The sequence below is a fragment of the Cyprinodon tularosa genome, unplaced genomic scaffold (genome assembly GCF_016077235.1).
Source record: "Cyprinodon tularosa strain WSP-4 unplaced genomic scaffold, ASM1607723v1 ctg475, whole genome shotgun sequence".
NCBI classification, from domain to species: Eukaryota; Metazoa; Chordata; class Actinopteri; order Cyprinodontiformes; family Cyprinodontidae; genus Cyprinodon; species Cyprinodon tularosa.
In genome coordinates, this window is record NW_024039202.1 from 97,665 (window position 1) to 122,035 (window position 24,371).

A 24,371-nucleotide genomic window follows, 5' to 3' on the forward strand; every position below is an offset into this window, starting at 1 on the left:
TCTAGTGAAAACTAGTGTAATTGGAGGAGTCATATAACGCAAACACTCATTGGTTAGTTAAAGGAAATCATCAGAAGCAAGCAGGTGTTCTTCAAACTGCAAACGTGAATTATCTACGCCATGCTACATTGTTGGATTCAGAAAAAGATATTCGTATGTCTGAAAGGTAGGACACAGGCGAGAGCGAATCGGGAGACGCAGACCAACAAAACCTCCCTCATCCTTGGCCCTGTCTCAAAGAATTTCTTGAAATAGTCGAAAAATTTAGATTTCAATTCATATACTGTAGTGGCATCTGCCATTTTTTTTTAAAAGGTTACTTTATACTAGTTTTTGGAGCAAATACTTTTCCACTTTTACTTAAAGAGGTCAAGTTGATATTTTTAAACTGCAGTATCTATACTTCTACTTATGTAACAAATGTGTGTACTTTTGACACCACTGGATGTTTCTATCGCTGACCTGGAGATAGTGGACACCCCATTATGCTACTGAGGTTTTAACTTAAACAATAAACATAAGTCATAACACTATGGCCCCTTACATAAAGGGTCAGAGCAGTTGATTAGGAGACTGAGAACTTTGCAATAATAAGAGTCCCTGGAGACATTTTATTCTCTATGATTTCTCATCAGCCATCCTCCCTAGTGTAGTTTGTGGTGCTGCAGTTTATCTACAGCTAAGAAGAAACATATGTATATATACGTGCAGTTTTATTTAAAATACGAGCATGTAAACTATAAACCTTGCACATTCTGAATGTTTTCTGCATTCAGATTCAATAACATAAGCCCTCCAATGTGCCATACGCATAAGTTCATGCTCCTTTAAATTTGTGGCTTGCTTTTTATGCAACTGTAGATTCCCTCCTACTCATGAGGACCCGTCTCTGTTTAATGTCAACTTTTATCCCTTTGAGGCTGAAAACAACCTGTGAAAATTAACTACTTGTGATTTTCAGTTTAGTTTCACCTCTGAGAACAGTACTGGTACTGGAGAACGTACCTGGTTTCTCCGTCAAGCCAGGCACGGTTGTTTTGAGCTTAGCAGACAGCCGAACGCAACGAATGACCAACACAGTGAAAGTATGAACATGCACACAGAGAGAGAGAAACCATTCCAATGTTACTTACAATCGCATCAGCAGAAACGCAAGGTCTGCGTCAGCCTTGCAGCCTTCTTTTTATTTTAGCTCTCGCCATTCGGAAAAAGCTTGCCCGATGTATACCCGTGTACGACTCCTCTCTCTGTCCGGAGCCCTTTTCCTTTTTCTTGCCTGCTCCGACATGGGCTTTCGCTGTTTTCACGCTGGTTCCGCCATGATAACTGCACAAAGATCGCCACTGTGCTAGCAACGAGCATGCTTTCAACTGGGGGCGTGTAGCAGTTCTCGCCGTAAAGCAAGACCGACTCTCGCGAGACTTCTGAGCCTGTGGGTGCGGGCCGAGGGCTCCTGCAATTGCAAGTGCGGTATTTCTCCCACAGACCACTAGGGCGGCCGAGAATACCTTTGTTCAACCTGAAATGACTCATTTAATCATCCAAAACGTTATGGAACACATTAATTAACTGAAAAATGTTGCATAGAGTGCCTTTAAATTTAGATTATACATTTATATTTTATAATTTATGTTTATAAAAATAATTTTGAACTATATTTATATATTTTTTTTAGATATGCAGATAAATATTTAATCTTTAATGACGAGTAAAGTGTAATTAAATTTTTCGTCAGATTGGTAATGTATTTCTTTGCCCATTGACTTTCTAAAAAGTTGTAAATGTGCAGTAGCTCCTCTGCAATAGTATAGGAGAGCTCTGGACAGCAACTCTCATCACAGTTGTTGTGTGGATGATTGACAGACCGAGTTGTGGGAGGGAAGCAAACTTACCAAGAGAAGCTGGAGGTGAAACCGTTTGGACCTGATCAGCCAAACATCAAAATTAATCAGCAGTCCAAATGACAGATGGAGACGGGAAACTCTGTCTTTTTCCAGGACCGGGTTTGGCTACAAGGCTTGGCTAACTGCATGCAGCGAGGCTAACGCTTTATTCTGCTGTCTTGACTGCCTGACTCTTTTTTCAAACGTCATGACCTGATCCAGCATTGATAAAGAAAGCTAGGACTGATTTAAAACACTTTTTAGAGAAGGCAAAGAAGAATGAACAATCTGGGATTCACATGGAAAATAATATATCATAGTGTATAATTCTACCTGTTTGTTCATTTGCATAGTTGCTCTTAAATAAACACATTCTCAGAAAATAAATAGTTTAAAGCTGACTAATAGCTTCTTAATTATTTAACAAGTACATTATTTTTTTCAGGTTTGTGACACATTATGGAAACATGCAAAACACAGCTTTGCCTTCACAAAACCTCAGAAGGGCAAGATTTATGTACGAAAAGTAAACCTGTATTTGCAATTATGTGTTGTTTTTATTTGTTACGTTTTATTGTTTGTTGGTATACGTCTATTTTGAATTTATACCCCGCCCTGGAGAAAATTCCACCAGCCGCCACTGGATTCTTGATAATAGCCGCAAACTGAATATAAATGTAAATGTCTGTTTTCAACTATAAATGAGATTTTATTCAACCTTCCTTTCCTCGATATTAACAGTGCTAACTTAGCTCATTAGAGGTTTAGAATTTAACATTAAAACATTTTCAACATTTTGCTACTGCTCTCAGAACACATTCATTTATGTGTCGAACTAACGATGACTTCATTTAACCACTTTTTAACTGTTCAAGTGAAAAGTGGTTAGCCTAAATATGCTTTGCTAACATTACTAGCTACAATTACAAAGAAAACAAAGTTGTCCTAAGAGACGGGGTCTCCTGAAAAGTAGCCAATCACAGGCAGTCTACTTTCTCAGGTTTGTTCCTGCCTCAAAGGGAAAAAAGTTTACCTGAGTTACAAAAACAGGTCCACAAATGAGCAGGAGAGAATCTACAGGCAAATAAAAGCAAGACATGAGAACAGAGAAGAAGCAGGAACTCATACTTGGGACATATTGGGGACCTCATTGTCAGGGTTTGGTTGTGGTTTGTTGACCCAAATGCAGAGGCAGGGAGGAAGAGGTGAATTTATTGATGATTTAATGAAAGGTTAACTGAATACAGAGGCAGGAAATCCAAAAATCTAAATATGAAAACAAAATCCAAACGAACAGGAAAAATGGAATCCAAAATCCAAAAATGAAAACAAGGTCCAAACAAATAGGAAACCAGGAGTCCAAAAATCAAAACATAAAAACAAGTCAAAACGAACCAGAAACCATGGAGACATCAAGGGGATCACTATCACAAGGAAGAAGGCTCAGAGAGACGAGTTGGAGGAAGTAAGACGAGGAACCAGCACCAAAGAACTAAACAGAGTGAGTATTTAAGGGAGACTGAAACAAACAGAGGACTAACGAGCAGATTGGGAGCAGGTGTGAACAGAGCAGGAGAGGAAAAGGAGCTAGGGAAAAAGGAGAACACAAGAGGGCAGCAGAGGGTAACAAATAAAAACCTAAAACTGAAAATAACCAGAAAACACAACAAAATAAGAATTAAACTACTAAGACTATAAAACATGGAACAAAGTAAAACTGAATACTTAAAAAAAAAAAAAACATAACAGAGCCAGGACTGAGACAGTAACTAAGAATAAACCAGAGAACACAAGAAAATAAAAAATTAAACCACTAAAACTGGAAAACAAGGGACAAAGCAAAACTGGATACTCAAAAGAAAACATAACAGAACCAAGACTGAGACAGTAACTGAGAAAAAATCCAAAGAACAAAAGAAAATAAGAATTTAACCAAAAAAAACTAGAAAACAAGGAGCAAAGCAAAACCGAACATCCAAAAGAAAAACATAACAGAACCAGAACTCTAACACTCATGCTATTAAATTTAAACACAGAAAACATTCCAAGTCATGGAGTAGTTTACATACACATGTTTGAAATTAAACTCCTTGTATGAGTATATTTTATTCATTTTGGCATTCATTCTTTGGCATGACCCTGAATTTATATAAACAGTTGGATAAGCTCATCAGGAAGACCAGCTCTGTCCTAAGATGCCCCTTTGACCCGGTACAATAGCATGAGACACCTGGGAAACATAACATTACTGTTAGGCAGTGTCTCCTTTTCAATGCAAGAAGCTGTTGCAGAGTTGGAGAGGTTCTTCAGCGACATATGCTGCATTATAAAAGGAATCCTACCACAGGTCAAATCTAAATGTATTGCTGAAAAATATTTATTGGAGAACCACGCTGTGTTTATATTTCTCCTGTTTATTTCACTGTCTTTTTGAATTCTTATAAATACTCTGTTCTTACTGATAGTGTTTTTTTTTTTAATATATCAGCTATTAATCTTCTTATTTCACAAGTTGACCTTTACTGCACAATCTCGTCCTTGATTTTCTTGTTATATTATTTACCCTTGTGTCCAAGTGCATATACTTCCATTTGCTTTTGACTTACTTTTGGGACTCTTGAATATCCCCACTGAGCGACACTACAGGTCTTTCTGGTCTATTTTCTATTATTCATATTATTCTTCTGCACCAGTTTTGTTTCACAGACACTGATTTTGAGGTGAAATAAGCATCACAGAACATGCAAAATCCATCACTGGATCACACAGTACATAAGATGGGAATGTTATACAGAGGAAGCTCTGCCATTAGCTTTTATTTCATCTTTGCTGTTCAGCTGAGTATTAGCTGTGAATTGCTTCTCAAGAAAAAAACATCTACAAAGAAATTGCACCATCTTGATTTTTTTTTTATTTTAAATCACAAACTTATAACTGATAATGATTATGATATTAAAGCTGATTCAGCTGCAGCAGAAGATCTATAGCATTAAACTGAGTCACAAAAAGGCTGTGCATAAAAAAGAAGGCTTTAAAAACCTTGTCTGTTTGCAGCTACTGTAAAACATTACCGGTTTAATCTGCTTCCCCTGTAAGGAATACGAGAAACGCAAGCCTAAGCTCTGAACATATTAGCTGCTCTTCACAAAGCTGGCAGGCTGTGCACAGCTCCTCGACATTTGAAAACACATAACTGCGATGGGGAAATCTGAAAGCAACATGAGAACAGAAATAAAATGCTGCAAATACATTTCTGTATCCTTGCTGTTTATGTTTCCACAATGCACCCAGAGCATGTTACATGTCGTTATGCAGAATCCAGTGTATCTTCTGTTTAGTCTTTGTTTTTGTTTGCTTTCCATACATTTGAGTTCTTTAATTCAACCCAGGGGAGCAGAGACCACGAAGAAGAGGAAGAATATCTTTAAACTTCCCTTTTGTTCCATATATTTCTTTTACTTTCACCCTTATATCTCACCGCAATTATTTAATGTACTGTACACCCAGTCACAGTCTGCATATGAGATATGAATATAATTGTATGTTACTTTTTAATTACAGGAAAAATCTAACTTGTAAGATGATGGGCTGGAAGGTACCACTGCATTGTTATTTTTTTTTTCATCCTCTTTTTCTGATTATGTGAGCTGGGCTCCTTTGCTAAGCGATGATAAGCAGAATTTCCATGTTCTCTGCATAATTAATCCATCTTTGCCTCTCTTCATGCCAACTCTGCCGTTATCGCGGGCACATGCCTGAATAGCAAAAGAATCCTCTCTTCAATTGGAACTTATTGATATTCCGAAAAAAAGAAGAAAAAAAAAGAAAAACTGGAAATCCTCAAATTTAAGCCACAGATTGTTAAATGGATTAATTTCGCGGCAATCGCAGGCATCTAACGCGGGGAGACAGGCAAAGCAAATTGAAAGTGTCTCCTGTTTGTGGAGTTTTAGTCCCAAATGATAGGGCTTATTGGCATGTTTTTTCCCCTCTTCATAGTCAGAAATTACCATTTATTTGCATGCCATAAAATACTTTTATATGGTTGAAAATTCAGAGGAAGTTCTTTCAATGCCTGTCGTTGGCTTCATGATAACAACTTCAGCTCCCCACATCTGGACGCTTTTGATACTGGCTGAAAGGAATGTCTGAATATTTAATATTTTTATCTGCTCTCATCGATGGTTTCACCATTAAGGATGGCTCTGCTGTTTGCATGGAGCCTGGCAGATGTAGATTTATTTTTCTGAGCTGTCTACGGCCTGCCTTTCTGTGAATAGATTGAAGCATTTTTCCATTTTGCTGTGCACTGATGCCTCTGCATATGTAATAAACCAGCAGACACACTTATAAAATACATCAACAGACTGTATTATAATACTGCATTCAGATGTGGCTCCTCAGTCACTCGTGCACATACAGGGAAATAGGTTGGAAAAAAAATCCACTACATGCATCAAATATAATTTACTTGACCTCATAAAAATGAATAACATTAAATCACAAGATGTCAAAACACTGTTTGTGTGTGAATCAATATAAATCTAATGTGGGCACTTTTCTCTGCAGCAGCAGAGAAAGAAGGACATGATCAGACCAGGAGAGCTGTCTTTTAGGATGTAACACACATCAAACTGATGTTTTCAATATGAATTTAAACATATTCCACCTATTCATTCAGTTAGTTACATTTTGATTTGCACAGCTTGGAAGTGTGCTTTCCCTCTTAGCAAAACGAGTCGGACACGTTTTAAAATAAATACAAGGCTTTAAGTGTGAACTGTAAGATTCAGAAGAAAAAAAAGGTACAACTTTAGACTCTAAAAGAAGAATCTGTTATGGATTGGGTATATACAGCCAACTGTTTTTAAAATTAGAAGAATTAGTAATAAATAATTGTATTTGTTTAATTCAGTCTCAATGTCTACAAAAACAAAAACAACATCATTTTAGAGTTTGTCTAATACTTTAATAAAAAAAAACAGAAATAATTCTGAAAACTGAAAGTTTTTTACTATTAAAAAATAAAATAACTGATTATTTAATCAACATATTAGTTTCTATTGTTTATATAAAATGTTTGTCAGATTTTACCTGAATACAAAAAATTAAAATAGACATTCTAATATTTACAGTAGAACTATTAAAAACAGATATGTTTCACTTCTAGCTAGTTAAACGAGAGCGCTAATGCTAAAGCCAAACCAGCTAGCATGATGACCGAGGCATGATCACGATGAGATGTAGACGTCATAAAAAAAAGCTTTAAATAAAAGCTTTTTACTGATTATTTTATAAAAATAAATATAAAAAACTTATTTTAAAATGTTTAAAATTGAATATCAAATCATTTGAAAAGAACTACTTCACTAATTTAATTTAGGGATGATATTTTGAACAGTTTTTTAATTCAAACAGCTTATTTCTTACATTTTAGCTATTAAAATTACATTACATCCCTCAAAAATATTTTAAAATTCTACTCAAATAAAATATTTGCAAGCTTTTTTGTTAATTTTTTTGTGGCCTTGAATAAAATCTGCTTCCTCTTTAGGAAAATGTCAAAATGTATTCCCTTTTTTAGGGGTGCTTCTGATATAAAATGTGCTTTGGTTACACAGAGCTCTTTGTATTCAGTTTTTAAAATATATTTTCTAGCTATAGTTTATCTAATAAGAAAAAAAAATCACAATAATTGATTCAAGTTATTGGTTGCTTTTAAGAGATATCTGTTTCTAAACACCTTTTTTTTAATTATAGGTTTTGTGTCATTGATTTATTAGGTTATTGCTATTATTTAATTGTAAACAGAAATATTAATTTTATGTACAGCTTCACTGTAAATCATATGCAACCCTTAAACAGAATACATAATTTTTCATCTTAATAAATAGGCCTATAGGTTAAATGTTCATTTTTACATCCGAACCCCTGCGATCTCATAACACACACATTATTTGCAGGTATTGTTCATTCATTCATTCATTCATTCATTCATTCATTCATTCATTCATTCATTCATTCATTCATTCATTCATTAATTCATTCATTCATTGGTTCATTATTAATTTATTCCACAGGCTTTAGTCCTTCACATTTACTGTCAGCTCCGTTTTTTTTTCCATCTCAGCATGCACCAACCCTAACATTTCTCGAAATGAACCTCCTTGAAACTATGACGGATATTTGGGATTTTAATCCACTAAAAGCTTGCCGGTTTATCCTCTGGGGGTGTAACAATCTCCGCTTCTGACCACCTAAAAAAAAAGAAAAAAGGGAAAGACTTAGATTAGCTGTAAGAATGAGCAGCCCTATAGTTTTCCCTCCTCTTCCTCCTCCCTTCTTTTCCTCCTCCTCTCAAAAACAGCTTTTATTTACAGATTTACACACTCCCATTGGGAGGAGCATAGTTTGTTCATCCGCCCTCTTTCAGTATCTTTATCATTTTTCCTGGACTTTTATTTTTTTTTGGTGTAAACTTAAGATGCTTTTTTGGGTTGTGTAGCATTTTTGATAGCTGTGTTTTTTATTTTAAGCTTCCTGTTAAATGTGAAGGATGAGAAGAAGATGGAAAGTGGCACAGAGAGAGCAAAGCGTCCCTGGAAAGAGCTGGCGCTGAGGCCCTCCAGGGCTGCGGGTGGGTTTGGCAGCCCGGCCAGCGGAGTGGGCACTTTCTCACTCTCTGCTGCTGGAGATGCTGGCTGGCTTAATGGGAGATATGGGGGGGGGGGGGGGGGGGGGGGGGGGACTGAAGAGGTACAGTCCCAGACACAGGAGACTTTCTCCAATCAAATAATAAAAACTCATTTTAGTTGTTATAGACAAATGGTTAAATAAAAAGCATTGTTCTCTCAATTAAAGGTTTGTTTCAAACGGTTCTGCTTTAATTGTTCAGGTATACCGGCTGAAAGATGGTGCTGCTTCCTGAATAAAGAGCAACAGTTGGAATATGTGATGAAACATGTTTCTACATGAGCTATTTTTTCATAAATTTCATTTCATTATTATCGCTAGTAAAAAGAGTTATATAGGCTGGGTACCACCCAAAGCCTTTCTCCAACACTCCCCCCTTATACCACTCTCCACATCACACTCACTCCCACTTTACTTCCTCACAAGACAAACCAATCCCCAACAGCCAGAGGGTGACATCGCAGCAGGCAAACTTCCACCACTGGTGTCCCAGTTGAGCTGCTGAGGCTGCTTTTTAAGGAAGCTGCCGCTGTCCACGCCATGGCTGTCACTTCCAAGAGCCACCGGACATGTGTGATCCGTTAAAGAAATCAACCTTGTAATTTGTCACAGCAGAACCCCCCTGTGATATTACTCAGTCAGCGCAGCAGCTCAACCCAAACATAATAAAGAGGAGGGCTGAGGCTGGGTTTTGAGAAACATACTGATGGAGGGTGCTTGTAAAATTAAACCAGTAGAGGAAAAGGGAAGGCTCTGTTTCATTTGGGTGTTTTTTAAAGTTATTTGAATCTTTTCAAATTTGTTTTTCATTTAAAAAAACTTATTCTGTGCCTCCTTTAATTTGATTGTGTCTCTATGTTTTATATAATAAATATAAACCAAAAAAAGATATATATATCCAAAATTGTCATATATATATGTATACACACACACACACACATACATATATATTTATATATATAGATATGGATATATATGTAGCTTAACCCTTTTCACCTTTTTATCCTGATTATCTAATTTTTTTTATATGATTTAATTACAGATTTTGAGTAACTTTATGATTTTCATTTAATTTTAAATGTATGGAGTCATTTATTTTGCAATAAAAAGAATGATAATGTTCCTTGTTTGCTTTTGTACAAATGTATTTGTGTTGTTATTACATATATTACATATATTTTTTTATTGTAACAGTTCAGCATCTTTATCGTGTGAATGACAAATAAAAAATCCCTATTAGACTGAAAGTAAAGCTAAGATTAAATAAGCGTTTGAACTTTTGCAGCATTTTTTTAAAAAGCATAAATCTTGGATTATAAAGGCATCTAAACCATATTTATAGGCTTTAAATGCTTAAATCAGATGCATAAAACTTTTTCAGTACTGCAAAATTTTTACAGTAATTTCTGATCATTATGTCCAAGAAGGAATCAGGATGACATTAAACAGATGATTCATTTAAAACATTGTTCTTAAGCGTGAAAAATAAATAAACCCCCAGACAGCTCCATCATCATCGTGACTGCCCTGACACTGAACGCTGCTGCCCAAATGTGACCTGGCAGTTCTAATCAAAAGATTTAGTACATTAAATCAACCTTTCCCTCTTATAATCAGATTATATGAGAGCACTGCGCAGCATCTCCGCAGTCATACTGTATACCCTAACCTATTAATGTGACCAACCTTGTGTCAGTGATTTCCCCTGCGATGGAATCAGTATCATGTTAATTATCACAACCATCTGGTCTCAGCAGTGAAGAAAATATAAAAAAATAAAAGCTTTCTGTTCCTCTCGCAGATTTGTAGCTGCCAATCAAAGTCGGCTTCAAACGAGCCACTGGGGCTCAGGAACAGCACAGGAGAACCACCCTCCAGTCTCAGAGGATTTAGGAGTGGCGTTAAATTAATCTGGAGCTGGCAATTTGACTCCACTCTCTCCCCATGTTGTTGCTCTCGCCACAAATCATTATTGATTTTGGTGCAGGGTGCCTTAATATACCCAAGATAGGCTATTTATGTGCATTTAACATGGTCATTTTAGCGCCTGCGTGTTTTTATTGCAGGAATGTTTGTGGGGGTGAAAAATTAATCAGTGGAAATATTAAAATGTTTTCATGTTTTTAAAATATTGTCGGCTGAAGCAAATATTTGTTTTTGACTCTGTTCCGTGACATCAGCATCACTGGATCACAATTAAAGCTACATGTGAGAATAACATAGAAAAGAGGGCAAATATAAATATACATATATTTACATGTTTAGTCTAAACAGGGGAGTCTTTGCGATGGATGTCAAGCCCCATCTGAAGGTGAGCCGCCGCTGACCCTTGTGTCACATAAATTATTCTGCAGTTTCAGACTCCATCCTAAAGTTGTGGAATTGGGTTACGAGATAATTTCACAGGCCACTTGCTTGTCTTCCTTGGCAGTCCAACTGGCTAATTGAAGAGAGTGATTTCCAGTTTGGGCAGCTATTCAGAACATGGCAGTCAAAATCTGAACCATTCAAAGACTCTTCTTTTCTCAGTCTCTCTCTCGCTTTTTTTTTTTTAACTAAATATTTCAAAATGTTTTCCTTTTGCACAGAGACTAATTAAAAACACTCTGATTTTGACTGATTCTTTATCAAATCAAGCTTAAAAAGAGAACATTTTATTCCTCCAGATGTTAAAAACCTTTTTATTATAGTTAAAACTGAAACTATCTGATTGTTTATTCTTAATCTGATAAATTACTTAATTTACTCTAAAGGAATAGTTCAATTTATTCCCTTACTTATCTTTTCACTTACATAAATGAATTAGAACCTCAGCACCCTTATCAACTCATAAATTATATAATAGCAACACTGGAAAAATGATCTAGAAATGAGTTAAGGTTTTCTTAAATTAAGTGTATTTACCCTTAATCTGAGCAGGTAAATGAGATAATATGCCAATGGAATGAGTATTGTTACACTTAAAATAAGATAATTAGATAAAAAGCACTTGAAATGAGAGAATGCACTTATTTTAAGTGTAAATTGTCTTGCTCCATTTGTAAAATGTCTCTTTGACCTCCTCAATCCAAGAACAAATGTACTTATTTTAAGGTAAAAATGACTTGTCTAGGTTTCCATTTTTACCAGTGAGATAATAAATAGTTATCAATCCAGAATCATCTTTTTCATACTCGTTTAGAAACTTTAAGCTGAGGTCGACCAAAACCAAATTAGCTGAACAATAAAAGGATACAGTTTCACAGATCCAGTCATCAGTGACTATAAAGTAGTTTTATTGAGGTTTTATGGATTCAGAGGATCCATAAAACGACTCTGCTGGATCCTCCTTGGCGACAGAATCATGAGCAGCTTCACTGTTTCTTTCATGTAGTGATCTGTTTAAAGAGGAATGACTATTAGTTTATTGTTGAGAGATACAGTAAGTACGTAGACATCACTCGAATTTTAATATTGTTTTCAAAGCTATTCTACATATAAAAATGTGTAACTCTATACTAGTTTTCAAGAAGACTTTAAAATCTAAAATTGTAAAAGGTTGCAATGAAATTTTACTGAGTTTGATGTTTCAGTTTAAGTTATGTGTTTTGTAATTATTAATTAGTACCAAATTTTAATTGTGAATTATTGTAATGATGGTACAGGAAAGGCAAAGATAAGCATTGGACCTTCAGTCTATTCCTTTTTCGGTTGGTGTCTGATGGATTCTTTAGTAAAAGATATTATTTTATTTTTTGTTTTTAAAGCGAAATAAAGTAATCATTCATTCATTCATATTTCATGATTGTTTGACACGTTTGACCTGGTAAAACTAATTTAGAGATTAAATCTATTCTCCAACACTGAAACTGTCTCAAATATAAGTAAACTTACTGGATCTCTGAAATGTTCTACACAAAATCTATCAGTAAAGCAATCAATGTTGTTTTTTTGTTGTTGTTTTTTACAATAAAGCATTTTTGCACACTGACTGTTATATTTAATTCTATATAATTATTATATATAATTATATTTGGCCATATTTGTCATTAACATGCCCTCCATTTTTTTTTTATATATATATAGCGCAGCACACCTAAACAATTCAAACTCTGTCTCAATTTTTTTCCTAAATGTTTTATTGATTTTTTTCTCTAGCACATAGTTACCATATAAAACTGCTCCAGATTTATTGTTTATCAAACAAATATGACGGGAAACGAGTTTCCACTTCTTCTTTTTATGGCACATGAACAGTTTGAGTATTTTTTGTTTGTTTAACAAGTAAAGTCACTCTATTGAAATCACTCTATTAAAGTTTCTTTGCATTTAGGGTCATCGATGTTACAGTTAATGGTTTACACAGTGTTTAATCTACTCTCAGCATTTCTATGTAGTTTATTCTGTCTGATGGATTCAGCATTAAATCATTAAATGAGGAGCTTGTTAAATTTTATGTGTCCTAGATAAAGTACATAAAATTTTGTCACTTTTTTCCTTTAAAGAGGGGAAAAAAGTGTGTTTTGTTTGTATTACCCTGCTCTCCACCCACACCCCAAAATAAAATAAACAAACAAGGAAAAACAAAACAATAATAGACTAACTATTAATTAATACCAGATGTGTGAAAGTGACTACAGATCACAAGAAGTTCACGACGCCGCGGCTACGGTGCCCGGTGAGGAACAAACCTTTTCTTCAAACAAAAGCATGAAACGCTTTATGGCACATGATCAGTTTAAATAGTTTTTTTGTTTTTGTACAAATAAAGTCACTCTATTTGTTAAAGTTTCTTTGCATTAAGGGTCATTTATGTTACAGTTAGTTTTTTACACAGTGTTCAATCTACTCTCAGCATTTCTATGTAGTTTGATCTGTCTGATAAATTCAGCATCATTAAATAAAGCAGGAATTTGATTTCGTTCACACTGTATTTTATTAAAGTTTTTCGTTTTTTGGCTATAACCTAAGTTTTGTTTGGTGTAAAATACAGATGCTCTTTTCTATATCAGTTTAACATTACATAGAAAGTATTAGATAATTGTTGCTATTGATGCACTGTTTAACAATAATCAGTCTGCAGCTATCTTTAGGGTAGATGTGGATTATAATTGAGCTGTGATGGACTCAAAGATGCTTTAGTGAGCTGCAGGCAGCACTAAACTCCTCCTGCTGTGTTTCAGTGCTGCAGACATTGATTGGTCAGAGATATGAATGAGTCATGGGCTGTTTTTACCTAAAAAGCTGCAGTAAAGGGGTCGATTTAAAATAAACTGACTGCTCAGTTCAGTATCATGATAAATATAAACCATTTTTAAATCAACATTAAAGTTAAGAAAACAATTGTTTCCCTCAAAGAGGATTTTTTTTTAAAGAATTAACATTTTATTTACACCATTCAAACAATAGATAAATTATTGATGTAAATCAAAGTTAGTTAAAAATGACTATTAAGGTAAAAAAAAAAAAGTTTCAGCTAAAAAAAGGAGCTTGTTAAAATTTTATTTGTCCTATATAAAGTACATTAAATTTTGTCACTTTTTTTCCTTTAAAGAGGAAAGTGTGTTTTGTTTGTGTTACCCTGCGCTCCACCCACATCCCAAAATAAAACAAACAAGGAAAAACAAAACAATAATGGACTGACTGAGGGTTATTAATTAATACCAGACGTGTGATAGTGACTGCAGATCACAAGAAGTTCACGACGGTTACGGTGCCCGGCGAGGAACAAACCTTATCTTCAAACAAAAGCGCGAAACGCTTTCACCTCCCCAGTCAGTGCGCGCGGATCCCGGAGAAGCGCAGGAGAGGAAAAAAAAGGGGGGAAGAGCGAGGCAGAGAGAGACCAGGAGAGAGAGAGAGGAGGGAGGGAGTGTGTGAGGGAGTCAGAGCTGGAGCCAGAGAGACCAGAAAGATAAAGGAAAACACAGACGGAACGATAGACTTGTGCGTTTTTAAAAAAGTGCTGCTGCCTCCTTCTTCTTTAGCTTCAGTTTCCAGTAGATAAGAAAAGAAAAAAAGAAAACCACCTTCCAAAATCCGACTGCTTGGATGAAGCTGAACCTATCGATCTGTCAGTATCAGTACACCTGGATTCAGTGAGCAGCCGCGCAGCAGGCATGTCCCGAAGGAAGCAGAGCAACCCCCGGCAGATCAAACGTAAGTTCATTTTTACTCTTCATTTTTTTCCCTTATTAGAAAACGTATCTTCAGCATTGTTGAACTTTGCAAAAATAAAAAATAAAAAAAAACGGTGTAATTAAGCTGATCAACTATGGGCGCGCGCCGCTGCGTCCTGTCCGTCACGCGCTCCGCTCATCCTCAGCGACACAATTATGGATTTATTACTAATTAATAAACATTCAGAGTGAAACCCCGGCTGTAAACTTTCTGAAAAGTTGCAAGAAACCTGCCTTATTTTCGCGTTGCTTTATAGAAGCGTTAATCTAAACTGCACCAGAGTGCATCACTCTGAGTTCTGGAAAGCGCTTTAATTGGCACTAAATCCACATTATAGGCCAGAAATGATAAGGCAGCATGTAAGAATAACTTAAATAAAGACAATTTCGCTATAAAGTGTGAATTGTTGCAGCACAGACTCACATCGACTGCACACACTCTATCATAATTTACAGTTTTCACTTTTTTTCCCACCGTGCACACCGTCTGGCAGGTGTGTCTCTGGGTGCATGAATGCATGCACATGCAAAAGAAACGCTTTTTGGACAGTTTATAAACTGGCATTTGCAGCATATTTTAAACATGCATAAAGCCTACTGTAAAATGGCCCAGCTAGAGATAACACACACTTTTGAAACTCTTTGTAAAAATGAATAAAAAAAAATTGGACAAAACTCACAATATGATTTTATTTATGATTGTTGCTTAATGGTGTGTTCACATTTGCAAAACAAGTTTGATGCTTTTTGAAATACAGCTTTGAAGCAACTTTTAAGGTTTTGAGTGAGTATTGGTTTTGTAAACACACTGGTTTAGCTGTCAAATGTGTGTGTGTGTGTGTGTGTGTTCAGTGTGACAGTTATATGCAGGTTCTGAAAGAGGATAAAAAGCAGATAGTGTGTTGTTTCTAATGCTAGGGGTGCACTGATGATCTGTTAAGTCATTTATTTTGATTAATAATAAGAGGTAATAATTGATGCACACATGTAGTGTGTGTTTGTGTTTGCAGGAATGAGGGGACTTGCCTGTTGATGAAGAGAGTTTGTGTGTATTTCATTTGCAACGTTTATATTTTATGTTTTTGGTTACTGAAAGAGATTATTTTAAAATGTACTTTTTTGTTTTATATTTTGGGATTTTAGTTTTTATCCCTAAAAAAAAAAAAAAAAGTTGTTAATTGCTTTTCATTTTACAATTTTTTTTAAATGTATTTTCTTTTTGTTTTCCTTATATATTTTACAATTATATGCAGCAAAAGCTAAGAGAAAGCGTCCGTAGTTATATTGACGGTCTCCCTGAAATAAAACCATCTGTGACGTGATAGGCCTTCACGTCTTTAAACCAATCCTGTTGGTGTCTTCAATTTTTTTATTTATTTAATTTGCTCTTGTGTCGCGAAAGGGAATCTAATGCTGTTCTGCTTTCGTCACTTTTGACCCAACCTTTGTGTGGGTTAGCATGTCACGTGTAAGATCTTGTATGTGTCTACATATATATATAAGCAGAAAAGGTCATGTGGAGCCTAGATCCTTGTTTCCATCCCAGGAACCCCCCCTCCAAAAAAAAAAGAAAAGGAAAGCAGAGCAGGCAATACATAGAGAGTCAGCACAGACAGTCATTCTAAAGGACAAAAAGGTTGTCGGGCGCAGTCCTCACCACCCCCCCTTTTTTTCTCCCACCCTCCTGCATACATTGGGCCGTTATCTAAAATTGTGATTTATGCAGTATTTTAATATTTTGCTTATTCTTTCCCCTTGGGTGCTCTCGGAGCGGCGATAAAAAGGCGATGCTGAAAGAGCACCATTAATTTGCTCCGATGACTGAGGAGATAAGGCCAGATAATGGGGAAGATAAGCAGAGAAGATATACCATCAGAAACCCGATTATTACCATTAAAATTCCAGCCCAGCAATCTGCAGCTGGCTGATAATTCCTTCTCCGTTTCCACCACTTTGGATGATAAGGCAAAAAATAGTCACTCAGAGCTCCTTGATTAGACTGCCTGGATATCCCGATAATACAGTGATAAATTATGTATTTTCCTCCTTGTTTTTTTTCCCCTCACTGAAATGTTTCATCTGATTATATTATATATATATATATATATATATATATATATATATATATATATATATATATATATATATATATATATATATATATATATATATATATATATATGTATATATATATATGGTTGCTGTTGTTTTTCACATAGAGAAAGAAAGAAAATCCCATTCACTTTTATTGTAATAAGAGTTTGATAGAAAGAGGAGATAGTGGTGGAGGTGTTTTGTGTGGGAGCACATATCAATGTTATCAGCTCATCTCCCCGGGCCAGCTGCTGGCTGCTGTTGTTTTTAGCCTTATCACCCTGTGCCAATATGCCAATAAATTGCCCAGATTGTTAGTCATTTCAAACGTTAGGGTTTGGGGGTCGGCGGGTGGGTGGGTTGGAACAGAGGTGTGGGGGGGCGAGGATTCAGGAGAAAATTGACAGATGTGATGAAAATATCGCTGATGCTCGGGCAGAGTGCGATTAGCTGATGTAATATGATGGGCGAATTCCTTCAAGCGCCCTCAATCCCCTCTTTACCCCCCCCCGTCTTGCTCCTCCCTCTAACACCCCCCCACCCCCATCATCTTTTGGTAGAGTCCATACCTCCACTCACAGAGAGGAGGAACAGTTTGATGCTTAATAGGAAGGGAAGATACCAGGAACCTGGTTGGAGTAATTTTTCTGTAAAATTGCCCCCCAAAGTTTCATAGTGGAAAGGAAGATGGGGTGGGGGGGGTAGGATGATGTAGGGGAGCACGCCTCCGCCGGTGTTTATGGCAACATATTGAAGCGCCCGCCACCCCCCCCCCTTGGAGGCCAGGCGCCGTCATCTGATGTCAAATGTGCTTATTATACTGACTTAGTGCTCTCCCCTTTTTACTGTTGTCTTCACTTTATGGACCATCTGAGAATTCATGCTGCATCCTCCGGCTCTTTTAGCCGCCGTTGTAGAAAATGAAGCGCCAGAGTGTGGTGTTTACTGTAAGTTTGTGTGGTGCCAGTGTGGCGAGAGCACAGGTTCCCACAGCTTACTGCTATGTGCTACAGTCCAAATGCTCCATCTTACCTCCTTAAAGATGCTATGTGCAATGAGGGGTCAAAATGTCATGATTTAGTGGTAAAAGCAAAACAAATTCTTACATGTTTATAATAATGTTTAGGCTATTTTCACTAGAGATGCAGCAATCCTTTTTTTCCCCCTATCTAATCTGATACCGATACATGGGCTGAGCGTTTTGGCTGATATCCTAAACTTATCCAATATGACTGTCTAATGAATGAACCGTAAACCTCGCCATGTGGGAAGAAGTCAAAGGAGTCATGCTTGATGTAAACTTTGCTGAAAAAAGGTGACAAAAGAACTCATCTCTAGCTGCCGTGTGATGATGTAATCAGCGTTCAATGCAATCATTAAACTGAAATCTCTAAATCTTTGTAACTCTATTACTGTGTCTGATTTCAGGTAGATTAGAAACTAATATCTGAATTTAATATTAAAGTTTCTGTAACCAACAGGTTCATAATTAATGGCTCAGTTGTTCTCATACCTTTTGTAAATGTCTGTTTTTCTTTGTAATATAGATCAAGCCTTTTCTAACATGCTACTCTGCAAAAGAAATAATTAAAATATGAATAATTCACGCTAATATTGTATTGGGTCTATATCGATATGTGCCAATGTTTCAGGCTGCGATGTAAGTATTGTATGGGAAAGAAAGAAAAATTGACACAGTATTTAAATTAAGTGTATTTAGGTAAATAAGATGATTTGCCAATCGAATGAGTATTTTTATTCTAAGAATAGGATTATTAGATAATATGAAATTGAAATAAGACAATGAATGTCTTGTTCCATTGTGGCAATGTTTCTCACTTTCCACCTTAATTAAAAAAATTATGCATTTATTTTAAGAAAAAACTACTTATTTAGATTACTGTTTTTGCAGTGTATCAGGATATGACTGCATTTAAGTTTATAAGCTGGCCCATTTTCACTTTGCACACCATGACTTTTGTTTTGCTACCAGATTTTTTTTTTTTGGTTTTTCTTCCAAATTGATCTAGCCTCTTAGCTAGACATACTCTAACCTGCTGTCCATAGTGTGCAGCAACAGGTGGGGGAGGGGCTCACTCTTTGATCCAGCAGAAGGAAAAATCTTGCCACTAAGGCTTTTTCTTTTAAAAAGAAAGGAACGTTTTAGTGCTTGAAAGAGATAAATGCAACCAACCCATTCATAAATTAACCTTATTCAGTTTTTGCCAAACCCCAAAAAAAAGTATTACACACAAACTGAGCTTCAAATAGAGCTCGTTAAGCATGGACTGATACTTATCAAAGAGATTTCATACCTTAGTTAAAAAGGAGCTGATCTTAGATGGTCCAGGTGTCAAAGAGAAGGGAAATAATCCTTCATTATGTAGCAGAATAGATACCTAATTGATAATTCATGATTTGAATAATTGATTAATTTATAATAAAACATAATTAAGTCTTTTTGCTTCTGAAACTACTTGTATTCCTTACAATAAGTTATACAATTGGAAAAACGCGATAATTTCAATTGAAATCGAATAGATGACCAAATATCTGACTCATGTCATGTGCAGTAAAGCTCGAAGGATGAGAAAACATTTCAATTTCATGTGCTGAATTCTACTAATCGCTAACTTTCTTTCTACCTGGTGACCTTTCAGCTAACTTCCAACCTTTCAAGTATGTAACCCTTGAAAAATGACAACAAAATGGCTCTTCTTCTCGCCCTACCCCGCCCCAATCCAGTCAGTGTGAACCTGAACCACAGCTGAACAGAGCTGCTCCAGCTTAATGTCTGCTTTTTATCACGCCAACCATTTTTTCCATCTCCACTCCACAGTTAATCTCTCCAACTCCTTAGCATACGGCCACTTTATGTAACGTCAGCATACTGTTTATCATATCAGGTGACATTTCTATCTTGGAGGGGCATTTATCAGAGGCAGATTACACTAGTAAGGGATAAGGGGAGTGTTTACAGAATTGACTGCCAACATCCTGTATCTGAATGTGTGTGTTTGTGCTTGTTTGAGTATACATTGGTGCGTGTATGTTAGGCGTTTTTCAGCAGAGCCTTTGGAGCTGTTAGCTTGATGTGCTTCATGCGTGTGTATTTTTCTCTCGCTTTGACTTCTTATTCGTATTTCCTACAACTTAGCTATGTGGGCTATATGTGGAAAATGCTGAAATGTCACCCCTGGCCCGCCAAACGCTGGCAGCTCAAGTCGTCAGATGTTTTGGGGGTGTAGAAATCTTAGAAAAAAAAAAATAAAATGTTTACATGCCAGCTTCCCAGTATATTTAAGGGTCCTCCTTTCATTCGGGTGACAATCACGGCACGTCTCTCGTGTTTCTCTGGTTGATTTCTGTCAGGAGAAGAATGGTTGTTGAATGCCAACTTTCCCTCAAACATCTGTTCCCTGCCAATAACAGCTTGTGCCGTTGCCTTGTCTTAGCTGAAGGATCCCCAATTGCCTCCTCACTTTTAACACAAAGCAACAATGCAGATGAGTGTCATCCCCTGCATTGTTTTTAATTTTTTATTCATTTTGTGTCTAAACCCAGACTGTTTCTTGTATAAACTCTTTGTGCTTCTATTGCTTTGATTGGTCCCTACATTTAAAGTCTCCATAGCTATTGGGGGAGGATTTTATGGCAGCTGCTGCTTCCCCTTTTTTGTTAACGTCGGTGTTGGATTCGCTGAGCCGAAGCAGATACACTGTCGGAGCCGAATGTCGCCCCTCGCTGTGGCTTCAGCCTGCAGTGCCTGGCTGGGCAGCTGTGGGAGATGTGGGCAGGGTTGCCGCTAAAGGTGGAGGTCACTTCCTCTCCCGGCTTCCTCTTTATCTTCCTCTTTCCTGAATTCCACTGCTATTATTCTAATAACCGCTGGTTCAAACGGCCGCCATTGTGTTTTTATTTTTATTGGAACATAGGATCTGTCACCAACGTGGATAAAATTGTCATTTTTAGAAGAATGTCTGAGACGAAACTAAAGCGGAGTAAAACCTTTAGAGCTACTAGCAATGAGCGGCTTCAACACCAGAAAGTTTATGTATTATGTTTTCCATGGCTTTAAAGACCTTTCATGGCATTTTAATGAAAAGTGCATAAAGCCCAACCTCCCCCTCCCTGACTTGTTGTTGCTCACCACTGATCAGTTTAAAATCATAGGGAAATCCTATTTAAATGTCAAATCATTCTGGCTTAAATATGTATATAAATGTACTCTTAATCAGACTTCATCTGTCTTAAAATCAGTGTTTTTTTTATCTTATGCAGGCCAGTTAGTTATACGTCAGCCTGAACACCTTAATTCGTCCAATCAAATATAAACGGTCATCTGTCAATCAAATTCTTTCAGTCATAGCATCTTGATTCATAAGTCGCTGTTAATATACGCAACGGTTGAAATAAGAAATAGGAATAATTTCCTTTCCCATTGAGTTCCGTCCCAGTGTTCACGGGGATGGACGTCTGTGTCTTCAGCAGGCGTGGAGCTAACAGAACTGGCAGCGTTGCGAGGCAAGGGCTCAAACATGTACGGCTGGAAGCCTTCTACACCAAACCAAGCTTCTGCCGCCCTGGCGTCCTATTCCACAACATCTTTGTCCCCACTTTCCTCCTATAAATAAAAAATGTATGACGGAGGAGACTCATCCAAGACGTCGACACTAAACTCTCCTCCTCTTTCGTGTTTCCTCTGTCCATAGCGTTCCTTGACAGTGTCGTTTCTAAGTCACCAATTTAGTGCTACTTGGTCCCAATGGAATTTCCCATTGGGAACCTACTAGCACAAACCGTCTACAACCAAACCTTTAGCAAAGCAATCCTGCCCCCTTGATAAACAACCAATTACATTGTAAAGTCGTGCACCACTCGGGAAAATTTGGAAATGCAACCATTAGAACAGGCACTTCCCTACGACTTAAAGAAATCTTCCATCAGTGATGAGAAGGTAAATCCGCAGAACTCCTCCCCTCTTAGTTTTTCCTAAAACAAGTTGGACAGCTTTTTTAACAAGATTAAATCAGAATTCAGTGCATCCTGCTTGCTTGCATACTGCTATCTTTCAGAGTCTCATATCTTCTCTTTAAATTCTTTTTTCAACTTTTTTTTCCCCCTTTTAATGGTATTCCCCTTGTTTTGATTTCATATCACCGATGCTCACTGAGCCCCGGGAAACAATTGACTTTCAGCTCGCTTTAAGTTAATAGCCTTGTCTCTTTCCTCGTTTCGGATCAATATTAGTATTAATTAATCAGCATTATCAGGAGCAGGATCTAGTTCCATTTGTTGTTACATCTGCAAAATATCAATAGAGAAAGTGGACTCCCTGATCGTCATGGCAACTTCATCTCTCAGGTCAAAGAGAGTTTATCTTATCTTGCTGCTGAGAGTGGCAAACTGCTCAGGAATCTAGTTTAGACCCAGAGATCATTGATTTAAGCTTTTTTTTTTTTTTTTCTCTTTGCCCCACCTTGTTGTTTCAGGAGAGAAAAGAGGAGGCCAAAAAAAAAGGGTGGAATTCTAATCGCAAAGGAGATGTGAGATTTGAATATTGATGTCTGAAGACCATTACAGCAAAGAGGGCCTCTGGTCTTGCTGTTGCTCAAGTACGTCCTTTTAAGACCCAGACAAAGCTTTGATTATGAGACGTGTCACCATGGAGTATGTCTGTATAGCTGACAGTGTTGGACTGCAGGGATCAGTTTCCTGCAGTCACCAGCCCAGAATGTTAACACAGCTATCTGCACATCCTGGCGTTTCTACGGGCCTCTGCATGTTTACCGTGTGATGGGATTACTCTTAGAAACATTCAGAGTGGCCTGAAAGGGGTTTATTGAAATTATTGATTTGTGCAACATGAGGTGTTTCCAGTTTAAAATGGTTTCCTATATATGAGAAAACATCAATGTTACATTTAGATGTCATTTTTCCAAATACATAAAGAAATGTTTTCACTTACAGAGGTGGGTATTTATCGAATCGATTATCCTCACTGGGATACATTTCTTATCGTCTTGACAATGAATTATAATAGATGTTTAAATCGATTTTGGTTTTCCTCCCAAAAATGGGTTGATTGTAAAAAGTTGGATTTTTGCTTTTCTTGTATTCTTGTGTAGGATTGGGGATGCAATATTATCACAGTTTAGTTCAGTTTCAAATTCCAGACCTTTAGCTACGGTATGCATTTATTGTGGATCTGTAGCCATGCAATAGGGATGAGAAAGTTGCAGCTAGCCTACAGATCCATTAATTTAAGTAAGGGTAAGCAGTTTTTCCCACACATTAACAATAAATTCCTGCAACAATGGACTCTGGACAAGCAAGTTTTCAAGGTCATGAAAATAATGAAACACTGGAGTAAAGCATCTAACTAATGGTGATTAGTGCAAAAGAAAATCAAATGAAATCAGAATATTGGTTGGAAAAAAACGCAATTTAGATTTTCTCCCCGTAAAATCATTCAGTCCTATAAGGGATTGACAACATCGAAGACTATCATTAAATGCAGATAAAGATCATAACTCTTTATGTAACTGGTGCCCTTAAGATACCTGTTTTAAATGGGTAATGTTTTTAAAAGTAGTAAATTGTAGGGCTATGGTTGCTGTAGCATGCAGACATAGACATACTGGTAAGTAATAAGGAGTTTTTATTATTTTTAAATTGTTCATGATAAGATCTTGAGATATGGTGATAAGAATTTTAATCCCTAACCACTAACTCTACCCTGGAACAGCATGTGTTTGTAAGAATTACAGCTGAGTTGGTTTATTTCTTTTGAAACGTAAAGAAAAAAAAAAACGTGGTAGAAAAAAAAAACATACATCAAAGGTGTTCTGGGTAGCAAAATATGAAAAAGCATCTTTTGCTCTTGTCCATGCAGCTTTAGTTGTTGTGGCTGTATTTTTGCCCACGAGAAGTGCAAAAATATTCAGAAACTGACCTCTTTTTCATGCAGGAGACACAGAGTTGATTATAAATTTCCTCGAGCCAGGACCTATAAATTGCAGAGCAAAGTGTGTGGGTCTCACGGGAAGTTAGGCCAGGTGTGATCTATCCGTGTGGGTTGGCAAGCCTGGTTGCCTGGATCTACCTCGTTGTACTTCCGAATGCTCCTCCGGGTTGGAGCAGAGGGCGCGGGTACTTTTTTTTTTTTTTCCTAACACCTCTTCTTTTTGCCTCCAGGACACAATTGCCTCATTTAACATTCTCTATTTGGCCTCTGCCAAGAGGGGAAATAGCCAGGGTGAGGGAGGGAGGTCGCCACACATCATGAATTCTTCTTTCATTTAACTTGCATAGTCCCTTTTCACCTTGGTGATGCACATGGATCAGGAATGAAGATATTGCTCAATTAAGGGGATTTCTGAGGTGGCTCCTGAGGTATTGCAGTTATTTTTCTGCCACTCCGAGGTTCTGATGTATCATGGATATGGATATTGAGTTCATCGCATCCGCGTGATGCTTTGACATCCTCACAGCCCAGAAGAGAAACAGCTCTGTGCCAGACACAGGAAACTCTCTCGCCTTC

The 24,371-nt window shown here is 36.9% G+C and overlaps 1 protein-coding gene across 2 annotated transcripts in view; it reads left to right on the forward strand.

The window, feature by feature from the left end:
• The first annotated feature begins 14,330 nt into the window (after positions 1–14,330).
• The window catches only part of zfpm2a (zinc finger protein, FOG family member 2a), a 206,712-nt gene continuing 196,671 nt past the window's right edge, over positions 14,331–24,371 (forward strand). Inside the window, exon 1 of one of the 2 annotated variants that reach the window (XM_038301803.1) lies at positions 14,331–14,714. In XM_038301803.1, coding sequence (XP_038157731.1) covers positions 14,675–14,714 — 40 coding nt within the window. In that variant the 5' untranslated portion in view covers positions 14,331–14,674. The remainder of the gene's footprint in view (positions 14,715–24,371) is intronic. The other variant, XM_038301802.1, reaches the window with a different exon arrangement.